The sequence below is a fragment of the Poecilia mexicana genome, unplaced genomic scaffold (assembly GCF_051168715.1).
Source record: "Poecilia mexicana isolate PSO_F unplaced genomic scaffold, ASM5116871v1 scaffold_20, whole genome shotgun sequence".
NCBI lineage: Eukaryota > Metazoa > Chordata > Actinopteri > Cyprinodontiformes > Poeciliidae > Poecilia > Poecilia mexicana.
Window position 1 is genome coordinate 4,820,097 of NW_028263389.1, and position 13,070 is coordinate 4,833,166.

A 13,070-nucleotide genomic window follows, 5' to 3' on the forward strand; every position below is an offset into this window, starting at 1 on the left:
GTTTTGCAGATTTCCTGATCTGGACTGGACCAAAACACCAGAACACTAAAACATATCACTTGATCGATATTCCATCTGTAGATCAGACTGATATGATTTTGAATCACACCTCCTGTGACCTACAGGAGAAGGATGTTAAAACCATTAAAAGTTTGTTTTCTCATCCCCCATTCAACATAAGCACACTGCGACAGCTTGAACAAAGATCAAATTCATCTCGCCAATCAGTTTAGGATTTGGCATTCTGCGCCTCATTCTAACATGTTCCACTTAATCACACTTTTAGACAAACACGTTTGAGGTTTTTCTGGAGCAGTTCACCTAAAAATATTTATTTAGCCTTTGTTGAATCAGGGCGACCAGCACCCCTCCCAGAGACAAGGGTGTAAAGAAAATGGATGGATGGATTGGATGGATGGATGGATGGATGGATGGATGGATGGATGGATGGATGGATGGATGGATGGATGGATGGATGGATGGATGGATGGATGGATGGATGGATGGATGGATGGATGGATGGATGGATGGATGGATGGATGGATGGATGGATGGATGGATCAGAGCGCCTTCATGAAGAAAAGACGTCTTTGGAAGAGAGACAAGAGAACACAAAACTTTCAGACGCACCGTAAAAGAAACAGTCCAGCTAAGTGAAGATAAACTCAGGAACAAAGGGTCATAAAAACATATCTCAGCAGGAGGACAGAACTTATGAAGTCATGCTTCTGTATGAGTGGGCAACTGAATTTAAGTAACTGAATTTAAGAATTTTAGTTGTTTTCTGCAAAAAAGATGCATCGAAAAGTTGCAGGACACTGCCCCTTGAGGACTGGAGTTGCATTTTCAATAGAACTCCACTAGAAAGGCAACGTTTGCACAGATCATTTTGCTAAACGTGGTCAGACAGAGCTGATGTCATAATATATTTTTTTTACCTGCAAGGGTTTTCCACAGTAGGAGGGGGGAAGGAGGGGGGCTGGATATTATTGAGTTAGTCTGATACGTTTCCGTCTGTCTGCCATATTGGATTTAACAAAAAAAATTCTTGCACTTGCAGTGTATTGCCTAATGCACTAGTGTCCACCTTAGTGGTCTGTGTGCATTTATGACATAAAAATCGACGAGTAACACAAGAAAATGACTTTTAGATAGCTGTCCACTGTAGTGACCGCTATGCATGAAAGGGTTAACTGGAATTACACTGAAAAATGTTACAAAGTTGCAATACCAATGAATCCTCAAACAAGGAGATGTCCTTGTTTGATGTCTCCGTACATAGGCTACATGTTAGCCTACAGACGTCTCTATAGGCTAACATATATGTTATCCTATATATAGCATCTCAATAAAGTCCGTTGTTGAAAACCATAGTAGCAGGTGTCGCTTCAGGTATGCAGAATCACTAAAAAATAAATAACAAAGTTGCGTAAATTTCAGGTGACACCATGTTTTTTTTTTTTTTTTTAAAGGTAGTCTCATATTGTCTTCACGCCATTTTAATTTATACAAAAGGTCATTTTAGCTCCCCAGGTCCATCGTTTTGCCATTTTAAGTTTCTCTTGTAATAACTCTGTTTTTCTCCAGAATTTAGCACCAGTGCCGTTGCCGCATTGAGACAAGTCTTGTTTTGATTGGTTTGTCCGAGGACCTTTTTCAACAAAAGGTCATTGTTTACTGCATGGTGTTTGGCAAGCCAGGGGCTTTGGACAGCGGAATATTTTTCCTGGCTCGCATGACATGAATGACAACCATGAGAATTCTGTCTAAAATAGTAGATGAATTTGGAAATGAGCAGCTGCAAAAGCCATGCAGATGATGTGGTGAATATGGAAAACAAGGTAACTAACTGCCTTTATTTGTGGCTGATTGTGTGAGTTTATCAAGTCTTTAGTCTCACGTAAAGTTGGTGATGTTTGCAGACAAATCTGCAGAAAAATGTGTAGTTTTTTTAATTTGGATTTTTAAGAGCAAATTGACTAAATTCTTCAATTTTAGGTTTGAAATCCATTTGATTTTGAGTTTTATATTTGTGGCATAAAAACTGTGAAGCACACGAAATGCCCTGCTCAATTCAGGCTTTTTTTTGTTACACTCTTATCTTTGAAAAATAAATATGGAGAAACACTTGTTCTTTTAGCTGTTTCTTAACTTGCAGGTTGTCATATCTTACTTTTTGATTGTCTGACTTTCTGCTGGTGAAAGTTCAAGAAGGTCAGTGCTCTATACAAAGTTCCCAAATGATAAATATATATATATATATATTTGAAGTATTTTTCACAGCTACTTCAAATATTTAGCATTGAGAGCTAAGTGAATCTTCATCAGTGCAGATAGCACGGTATGACATTACATAATATTCTCAAGATACTCCTACACATTTGCATGACACCAATTGTACATTCTGCAGCAATGTCACATAAACATACAACACTCAAGCCACAGAAAATAAACTCAGTGGCAGGTTAACTGAACTGCAGATAACACATTTGACATAAATGTAGAAAAGCAAATACTGCGAAGTTATTTATTTACGGCTGTGTAATTATAGAAGTTCAGCTTCGTAAAAGAAGCAGTCTACGCTGAAGACATTACTGAGAATCTCAGCACATTTAAGGTCTTTTTTGCTGTTATTAGTTTTGTTCCCCTGTTGATTCAGTTTGGCAACATTTTCAGAGTGTCTCCACACAATAACAGCTAAAGCTGTCACATGCATGTAATTTAGGCTTGTGAATATACGAATAACCTCAACAATGTTTACAATTCCCAACTTAGAAGAACGACACCTACATGTATGACAGCGTGTGGCTGAAATGTGCAGATTCCATCTGTCAGCCACTGGAACAAGACGTGGGAGTATAAAACGGTATCCTTGCTTAGGAAGAGGTTTTGATGATCGAGCATGTGTTTGCAATCAGAGATGCAGAAGGCTATTTCAGTCATTTGCAAGGAATCTTTCAGAATGGTCACTTGTTTAGGCAGCCAAAAGCAAACTGAGTGAGCCGTCCAGTCAGAACACCCCAGCTGTTTCCCCCTGAGCTCCACTCAACTTCACAAGTCAGTAAGTAAGAAAAACAGATGGACAGACTGGCCGTACTTCCATTCTCATTCGCCGTAGCCTGTAAAATTTGTAGATCTTGGCATAATTGTTTCCTCAGTGGAGATATTACATGTTCTCCCATGATCTTCTGTTTTTGTTGGCTTTTCAGCTTTTCTCTTCATTGGTCAGGAGCCCGAGGTATCATTTAACGTCTCTAAATGAAGCTCAACTCTTCATTCAAGTAACTCTTCATTACTGGGTCTTGTTTTATGAGTTTTCTTTTTGACCGCTCACTGCATACATTTGGAAACCTGCCTTTGTTTTGATGTTTCCTTCAGAATGGGATTCAGCAGACCTGAACATTTTCAGTTCTATATTGAAGTAGTCTGCTGGAAATTTATGACTTTCAAAAGATGAAAATTTTTGCCTTGTCAAGCTCCTACATTTCCAAGTTTTTTGTGTGTGTGTGTGTGTGGCAGAGAGGAAATTTCTTTTTTCTACCTACAATACCCCTTCGTGTCGTATGCTTGACGCGCCGACTCTAAACCTTGTCTGTTCGGTGTCGCATACAAAACAGTTCCATGCGAACATTGTTTCCCACCGGGCTGCTTACTGTGCGACGCCGACGTCTCTGTGAAAAGCTAGACTTCCCCTGGTGCAGGTTACTTTGCTCCTTCGACATTTTGTCGTCTTTAAACCTGGTTTCTCATCACTACATCGTTTTTATTAGTTATTACTTATGTGTTCAATTTCTTATTTATGGTGTTACTTTTTGATAGTTTTCTTCATTCTTTTTTTTATTGTAATTTAGTTGAATGTTACTAGCTTAGCAAGTATTTCACTGGAAAGTTGAATTATTTTTTTTATTAATAAACTCTTATGTTTATTAATTATTCCATACACATGAGTAGAATTTGAAGTTTGAAAAACACAAGTGGTGAACATAAATCCTTAATATTTAATATCTCATACCATATATCGTGTCATATTTCGTATTTAATATGGGGTAAGCCTCATTTGCCAGGTATTCAAAAACAATAACTGAGACAAAGAACTATGATTATCAAACTATTATTTGATAATAATTAGGTGGTTCACTTTCTTGGCAGTTTTGTTAAGAGCGCTCTGATATTATTTTTAGTTATTCATAGCCAAACCAAACCTACTGTTGCACAACAATCCTTGTTGGAGCAGAGGTGTGGCTCTGGGACCATTTGTGGTCTTTAAAATAATTTTTTTTCAGCTCCTGACCACAAGACAAAAATGGCCAAAATTTGGCAAACAAAATAGAAAACAATTGGTAATTGTCCATCTCTCTTTTAATGAGGAAAAAGTCAAAAATCTTTTTTTATGTTTTGGATCTTTGATTATTGCTTTGCTCAATTTTTTTGTTTATTGTTGAGGAAGTGAAATAAAAATAAATAAAGGAATAAATCACAATGAGACAAACTTTTGCAGTTTTAATTTTGTTCAAAATTGTCCATTTTGGCCCAAAGGGCAAAAGGTTTGGACACCACTGGCAGGTGCACATCTCATTTTGCAAGGGTTTTGTGAATTAGACTTGTCCCTCAATCGTAGGATTCCCAGAATATGCTGGTGCACTGAAATGCAGACATTTAATTAAAAAGTACATGTTACATTCAAATTTTTGGGTTAAAATACGAAAACACAATGAAAGTAAACTAAGACGATGCTTTGAGGTGTGATAAACGATCGCTAAACTCTAGAGTAGAATTAGGGAAGTGTTCAGGGTGTGGCGACCGTAAGTGAAGCTTGCCTCATTTGGATTGGCAAGCCTGCAGACACGACACAAGTACATGTGATGAAATCTGCAGCAATGCTGGCCAAAAAAGAGCACATAGTTTTGGACCTTCTTCCACATCTGCTCATGGGATTTTCTCCAGCGTCAAACTCATCCGATGCAATTTGAGTGATATCCTCCAGAATAAATGTTGTATTGACAGGCAGAATTAGAGCCTCCTGAGGTCAAACTGGAAACATAAATCTCTCAATCTGTTTTTTTTTTTTTTTTTGCAGAACTCAGAGGCTGCTCAGCTAAAAAAAAAAAATCTGTCAAACTGAACAAGGATGTAAGGAAGGGCTTTCACACCTAATTACGAAGCACGTTCATCATTTCATGCTGCTGTGGGGTAATATAAATCCTTCATACAGTTAAAGTAACGGCTGTGGTGTGATGTGACGGGATTACAGCACTTGGCAAAGACCACAAATATCTGACTGGATTGCAGAAGTTTGTGAGAAACACTTTAGACTCTTATTCAGCTGGAGGATAAAAACATGGGAGCTTTCAAACAAAACAGAATTTAATTTGGCAAAGGTGGACACATTCTTTGATAATTACTTGGGTCTTTCCTTTTAAGGGATTAGCATAAAATTCTGCACAGTACCTTAGATAGCTTTGCGTTTTTATTCCCAGTCCATAGGGAACTTGTGGTAGCGTGTGCCCTTTCCTTTCCTCAATAACTGGCTTCCTGGATGCTCCAAACAATCTGAAGGAGAATTTCTTAAGAGGAAATAATCTCATACCACTGCTCCGCTCTGTTGTTGTACTTTCTGCAGTTTCACTCTGTTCTTGATGTTTTTTTGAACAGAAGTGCCCGTTTTGCACTTTTGTCCTTTTTGTCAGAATGCTGTGTCCCAAAAATCTTCAACTAAGTGCAAATGAGCTCACACTGTTCTGCTCCCAATATCAAACCTTCTTTAGTTCAACATTGAAACTCTAAAAGTTAGAAGCCATATTGTTTCATAGCTTTGTTTTGTTTATTTGGAGCCTCATTAGCCATTACTGTAACCTTGGCTACTTGTCCGTTTAAAGCAATTTTGATGCAAATCAACACACTTTTCTTCGGAAGTAACTATTGCTAACTCATTAAGATAATGGATTGGCAACCCTGCAGACTTATATGTCCCTCTGTTATCGCAGTCAGTCGGCTAATCAACTAATTAACTTCAGCTGGACTTCTCCAAAGTGTAGCAGTGAAATGAAGTCAGCTGATGATTTTGCATCATGGGCAGAAATACAATGAGAATGCTTTTTTCTGCAACAACAATACTCCATCACAACAAAAACTCGTCCAACAATAAGGTCAAGAAAGAGTCCAGGTGCTAAAGTTAGTATTTGAGTTTCAATAAAAGTGGAGACAAACAGAGACTGAAGAAGCAGGTTTGGTCCGTCGTTCTGCTCAATTTTAATTTTGCTTCGGCGACAGTCTGGGCTTTCCTCCGTTTACTTTGATTCCGGGCCAATCAGCGACCAGTGGAGAAGTCGTAAGCGATTACGTCAACATTAGAACTGTCGTCTGCCTGTAAGCGGGAGGAAGTGAACGAAGCCATCCGTGGCCGTGTGTCCAAATAAAAAAACAGAAAGGAAGAAAGGACGTAGAAGACTGTGAATTTTTTTTCTCGGTTAGATCCATCACTACAAATATCAGGGGTTTTTTTTTAACAACCAACTACAGGTGATGATAAATTGCGTTATTTATTTATTTTTTTGTTGGGAAAAGTAAAAGGAATCAACAAATAAAAGCACTTTATTAACATAAAGCTGTCAACTTACACGACAAAAAACGTGTGTCCTTTTCACTGGAACATTGAACTAATGGAACAATGTAATCACTAATAATAAACATAACATGCTTATTACACAAAAGTTGTATCAATACAACATTTGCATGACTGATAATGCCCTCTAAATACTAATAGAGATATTAATCTCATTTATGGCGGTTAGTTAATCCGAGGAGCTGCCTTCTACAAGAGAAATACAATTGAATTCCCACGCGCCGTTTCGAAGTGTCCAAAGCTTTTGACTGGCACTTTTTTCTTTTTTTTTTTTTGTCCCTCCATTGACCAGGTGCGTGTTTAGGGTTGAGTCTTGGAGTTTTTTTTCGCCTTTCTTCTCTTCGCTGTCTTTTTACTCCCACACCGTGACCTCGCTTGCTCCACTCGCCGGCAAAAGCAGATTGCGTTGAAGAAGCGGCAGTGGCACGTTGCGCACGGATCGCAGCAGCCGCATAGCGGCACGCAGCTCTGTCCCAGCAGGGAGCACCTGGCCATCACCTGGGGCTTCGGCACCGCTTTGGGACGAGAAACGTCGTTTTGAGGCGAAGGAGGAGGATGAACAATGCTGGATTTTTTCTGGAAGTTCGAGAGAGACGAGGTGTATTTTAGAGCGGGGGTGGGGGGAGAGTCGGGATAGATGAAAAATGTTAAATGCTCAACAAACTATTTTCATTTTTTTTTTTTTTAAAGATGTCCAACTCACTGTCTCGTGGATCTTCTGCTGTTCATACAGTGCCCTTCTTGCAAACAGAGTTCTCACTCTGTCTTGGTTTACATAAGCTGCTGAAATAAAATGAGAGTAATTATGTTTGGATGAAAAGCATGTTTCTATCTGACTGAACTCCCTCTAACTGTGAAGCCAAAAGGCAAAGCATGCATGGGTCTGAACAAACCTCTGAAAAAGGAGGCAAAGCAAACATTCGTTTTAAACCCTCTTTACTCTGATACTTTGAAATAAATGTGCGTTGGAATGGCCCAGTCAAAGTCCAAACTTAAATCCACATAAGCATTTGTTAAAAAAAAAAAAAAAAAAAACTTGCATCAGCCTGTCCTGTTATTTTATACCATTATAAAAACAATGCTACTTTTTCTACTTCCTGCTTTAGTGTTTTTTAAATCTCCTCAAGACGTTTTTAAATAATTTTAATATAATTTCTTCCCATAAACTCTACACATTTTCTAATATGATGTTTTTGATTAACACCCAGAAACATGATTTGAATAAATATTCTTAGAGCAGCACTGAGTTGATCATAATTATCAAAAATACTTTTTATTTTTATATTTTCTTTGTTTATTTTATTTTATTTTATTTATTTTTTTTACATGTTTTTAGAAGTTAGTGTATTTCTGGTCCATCTTGCTTGTGTGAGATAAGAAACATGGAATTGCTCTCTTTTTCTGTGTCAGGGATGGTAACACAATTAGTAAACAATATTCAAAGACTGTTATTGAAATATTGGTAAGCTAGGAGTGTATTGTTCGTTGAGCACAATGAACATGAATTTTGACAGGATTTATTGTACATAACAGAACAAAGTTGTGCGAGCATTAAGAATAACTGCTTTTGCAGATTTTATTTTTGCAAATAATGGCTAAAAGGTGTCACTTTCCAATGTTTTCACACCTTGAGAAACATTGGAAAGGTGTAGAGACACCTTTCCAATGCAAAAGGTGTGAGTCAAAATTTTGTGGAAGCTCCGCTGTTACTGCCATGACAGCCGGGAGCTTTTGCTGTATGCCTTTTGCAAAAATACCTCAAACTAAGACAAATTAAGTAGAGAATCTGTAAACGTTAATTTTCAAGTTCACCAAAGACTGTTAGTTTGATTTAGATCTGAACTTTGACTAGACCGTTCTAACATACGAATGATCCGATCTAATCCTTATGACTTTAGCTAAGCCTGTATATTTTTGGGTTGTTGTGCAGTCTTTTGCAGCTTTTAATCAACTCCAACCAGCCTCCTTGTGCGTCCTGAAAACAAAAATAAAACAAAAGCCACAGCATGATACTGCCGCTACTCTATGCTCAAACCTGGACTGGACTTAGCAGGTAACATCTGAAGTTTGGATTTAATTTAGGGGAGTCATTTAGGGATAAATTCAAAACAACCCACACTTTTCAGATTTTTGTTTGTAAAATATGTTGAAAATAATTTATTTATTTATTTTTTATTTTTTTTGCCAGTTCACATTCATGCATACCCCGTCTTGGTGTGTCACATAAAATCCCAATAAAATGGTTTAGAAGTTCTGCTGAAAAAACTTCCACTGTGGAGGATAAAATAAATTATCTAAAGACAAGCAATATACAAATTCCTCTTTTTCTGTCTACTGAAGTTCTTTTGTGCATATTTCTGAAACTTAAACTGTCCTCAGCAGCTACTTTATTACTTTTAGACATCTCAGCGCAATAACTTTTTTGTGTGTTTTCTAATCTGCATCATAACTTAAAACCTGCTTTTTAAAAAAAAAAAAAAAAAAAAAAAAATCCTGTCAGATGAAATACACCTGAACATCCAATTTGCAATACAAGCTGACACTGGACAACCCTCGCATTTTACTACTGAAAGAAATCCTAGCTCCTAAAACAGAGTTTAACCTTTGTCACTTCTTCAGCAGAATTTTCCTCAGGCCCATTAAAACTTCTTCAGATTGATGCTGCAGCAACCGCAGCGCCTGCTGAGACAGACGAGTTAATGGTTGCGCTTGTGTTCCAAAGGTCAGTTCCTGACAGGTGACAGGATGTCGGAGTCGACTCACAGCCTCTCGTTTCACTCGACTGATTCGTAGTGCGGTTACATGGATCTACGAAGTGTAAATGGAGTCGAAGGCGGTTTAAAACGCTGAGGTTTCATGTAGGGTTGTGGACAATTTTGTTGGACACATAAAAAACTTCTACTCCCAGATCAAACCTTAGATAACACTGATGACTAAGGCTCCTTTTTCCCCTCTTTTCTTCTATCTGCACAGCCTACTGTGACATAGATGAAAACAGTCCATTCTGCGGCAATAAATCAAGGCGTATATAAAACTCTCATTTATAACACAAATCACTTCCTACCATAAACCTCTGCAGCCATAAAAATGAGTGAAGCACCAGAGACCGGGGCCGTTTGTACAGAATACCTCAGAGTTCCCATCATGTCTGCACTGACAGTGAAATATATATATATATTTCACTAGGTAATACAAGGTAATACAAGGTAATACAAAACATATATGTTTTGTATTACCTTCTTCCTCCCATTGAAGAATTAGTACCATGTTTAAGATTAGCAGTCTGTGTCAAGCCCCATGTGATTTACACACACAATAAAAAAAATAATAATTTTGGAGACTGTTAAACATGAGCCATTAAAAAAATTTGTTGTTCAAGCATTTTATTTTGACAATGGCTAGCAAACAAATTGCTAGCCAAGTCTAACGTAAAATTTACGTTAGACTCCAGTTAGCTTCGTTCAACTGTTAGCTAAACCTATCCATTTTGTATGCTGTCCAGCAGAGATTAGTAGGGCTACGTTTATAAAGGTTGTATAATAATATATAAATTTTGTCAAATTTAGGAACTTCTGTGAGACTTGTGGTTGATAAAGTTTCTGTGCTGAAACAAAGTTTAGCTAGTTTAGCAACAGCAGTAATGCTAATGCCAAACTTGCTAGCTAGCATAGCTTCACAACCCTGAGGGAGCCGTTGCCAATGAACTGTACATCTCAGCTGTGATTGTCAGGAGGAGTCATATGAAACCTCATTAGATTGGATTCAAAAAGTCCTTTATAGTATCATAATTTTTTATGGCTTAATATGAAGCTATCTATCTAAACAGCTTGTTTTATCAGTGTAATGGGTAATTATCTGCCTCCATTAAATGTGTACTCAACGCAAAAACTTTTTTATGAAAATGCTCTAAAAGAAAAAAAGAAGCTAAGTTCAAGGAGTTATATATAGTCAAGCCCAAAATTATTAAAATTATTTTTACTTAAATTTATTTTCATTCAGTTAAGTTTGTTTCTCATACGATGCTGGCATCTCTCAAAAGATAACACAAAGTGAAAAGAATAATTTTTTAAAAATTATTTTAGAAAAATCTTGAATTTAAATAAAAATGTCATGTCAAAAATTTATATCAAATCACCAAGCAATAATTTGGATGTTAACACAGAATAAAGAATTACTTCCAGTCAATTGAAACATATTGGTAAAATTAAAAAAGTACTTTGAAATTTAACGTGACAGGGGTATAAATTATTAGAGGGTTAAATTCATAATTCATTATCACTGAAACATAAAGACCAGTTCAAATTTCACTTGCGGACTCAAATGCATTTATTTTATATTCTCCAGTCCTGTGAATAATGACCACGGTCCAGTTGAAATGCTAATTTAAAAAAAAAAAATTTAATTTACAATTAACTATGTGTTCAATCAAACTTTACATGGTTAAATGGTTAAACCTATTCTATAACCTATTCATTTATTCTATTGATAAATGTGTCGTGGTTTCATAACATTTAAACTCTTGATTGTTCAGGACGATGAATTCAGATGCAGTCATTTCTTTTTACATGTCTTATCAGCATAACTTGTGTAACTTGTTTGCTACATAAATGCAAAAAATAAATAGATTTTAAAAAACTCTCTACAAGTCACTTACCATCACTGTGAGAGGCTTTGCTTCTGCTGAGTGAAATGTACGTGTCCAGTCCAAAACTCAGAAGGACGAAATGCAGAAAGCACAAACAGTGAACTGCCAACTTCATACTGACTATGAGTGGAAGGAGCCCTGCTCTCTGCCTCCCTGTGGTCCTCAGCTTGTACTTATTCGAAAGGCAGGCTCACACTTGCAGCACACACACCCCTCCCTGCTTGTCAGCAGAACAAACAGTGACATGTGTGTTTCCAGTTAAGACTCTGCATGTATTTATGACACTAATAACACTCATCATTTGCTTTAAAATAATTTAAATAAAATAAAGTCTGTCAAGTTGGAGCTCCATTGCAATCCTGTTTATGACTGTTTGAAAAATAGAGTATTACTGTCTAAATCATTTTCAGTTATGTAAGTGAAAACGGCCCAAAGTTTTCGTGCTGCCGTTTCACATTGCAGTGAGAAATTGTAAAAAAAAAAAGTTTTTATTTCTTTAACCTTCGTTTAACCTTGTGAATAAATCTGTTTTTAAAGTGTGAGCTGGTCAAGATGGCACACCAACACAAGGCAGGAGCTACAAAGTTTGACACCAACTTAATGTATAAAACAGTTAACATATTACAAATATAAAGTCCAGCTTGACTTGACTTGATTATGCTCTGAATGGACAGATTCAGTTCCCAAAAGAGCTTCAAAGACTTCCAAAGAGACAAAAAAATAAATGTTTTAGCATACTTGAACGATTTTTAAATGATCTGCAAAACAAGATAAAACAGTTTCAATCAACCCAGAACAAAATCTGAGTGATTTAATGAATACCCAAGTCATAGCAAGTGTTTAAAGGTGTTAAAAATAAAAGAGGGAAATTTTTCCAGTCTGGCCTGTTTGTGCATAAAAATACACCAGTGCTATTCTTAGACATAGTTGATTGTAAAAAAACAGCTTATGAAGTAAACCATGCTGCACAAACTTGCTATAAGATGTTTAGACCAAAGATACATAGAATCTAATACAGGGAGCATCACAAACGTTAAAAAAAATCTAGATTACCAATAATACGCCTCAAAGTAGAGACCATGAAATGAACTGCTGTCTTATGCATAAGTGTCAACTTTAAATGTATTTTTCCCTGTGTTAATAAAAACAGGGAATAAAACAAGGCCTAACACAGAGCCCTGGGGCACTCCATCTGCAAAACAAAGAGCTCCGTCTGAGACGTAGCTCCTGAAAAGACCTGATTTAATTCTACAGAAAGGAACACAAAAGATGTGTTTGATGAAAACAGAAAATATTTAATAAAAGTGACCAATGTTGTTTGCAGGCTCCAACTGGTTCTAGATCCAACTGTGTTACGTTAAGCAGAAATGTCCAAAGTGTGGCCCGTGGGCCATTTGCAGCCCTCTGGATGATGTTGTTTGGGTCCTCTGTCCACAATTTGTGAGTAATTCAAGCTTTTTACAGATAAAATCTCTTTAGACATTAATTTATTTAGGTACAGCACAAAGTATTTTTCAGAAAGCGATGCCCAACATTTGTTGTGATAATGTAAAAAAAAAAAAAAAAAAAAAAAGATAATATATACAAAAGATTTTTTGGAAAATGTTTACTTATTTAGTTCCACAGCTGTGCAAAAGGAACAAAAAACAAACAAACAAAAAAAAAACAGGATCAACAATAATTTACAGATTCCCTTTCTACAAAGTTAAGACTACTGTCAGTTCAGCATATTACTGAAGACATAAAAACAACAAATATCTTCGGAAACAAATCCTCTCTCTCTATATATCTATCTATCTATCT

General features: G+C 36.6%; 1 protein-coding gene across 1 annotated transcript; it reads right to left on the minus strand.

Moving 5' to 3' along the window:
* Positions 1 to 6,158: 6,158 nt before the first annotated feature.
* LOC148153316 (uncharacterized) lies at positions 6,159 to 11,621 on the minus strand. The gene is made up of 3 exons (XM_088001463.1): positions 11,277 to 11,621; positions 7,326 to 7,405; positions 6,159 to 7,198 (listed from the first exon to the last, which is right to left on the minus strand). Exons 1-3 carry the CDS (start codon positions 11,380 to 11,382, stop codon positions 6,923 to 6,925), a joined length of 462 nt encoding a protein of 153 aa, XP_087857589.1. The 5' UTR covers positions 11,383 to 11,621; the 3' UTR covers positions 6,159 to 6,922.
* Positions 11,622 to 13,070: the final 1,449 nt, after the last annotated feature.

Coding starts and splice junctions, on each gene's coding strand:
- LOC148153316 (XM_088001463.1), bottom strand. CDS start 11,382: ATGAAGTTGGCAGTTCACTGTTTGTGCTTTCTGCATTTCGTCCTTCTG. Junction 7,406..11,276: donor CAAAGCCTCTCACAGTGATG/GTAAGTGACTTG, acceptor ATTTTATTTCAG/CAGCTTATGTAAACCAAGAC. Junction 7,199..7,325: donor AGCAGAAGATCCACGAGACA/GTGAGTTGGACA, acceptor TCGAACTTCCAG/AAAAAATCCAGCATTGTTCA.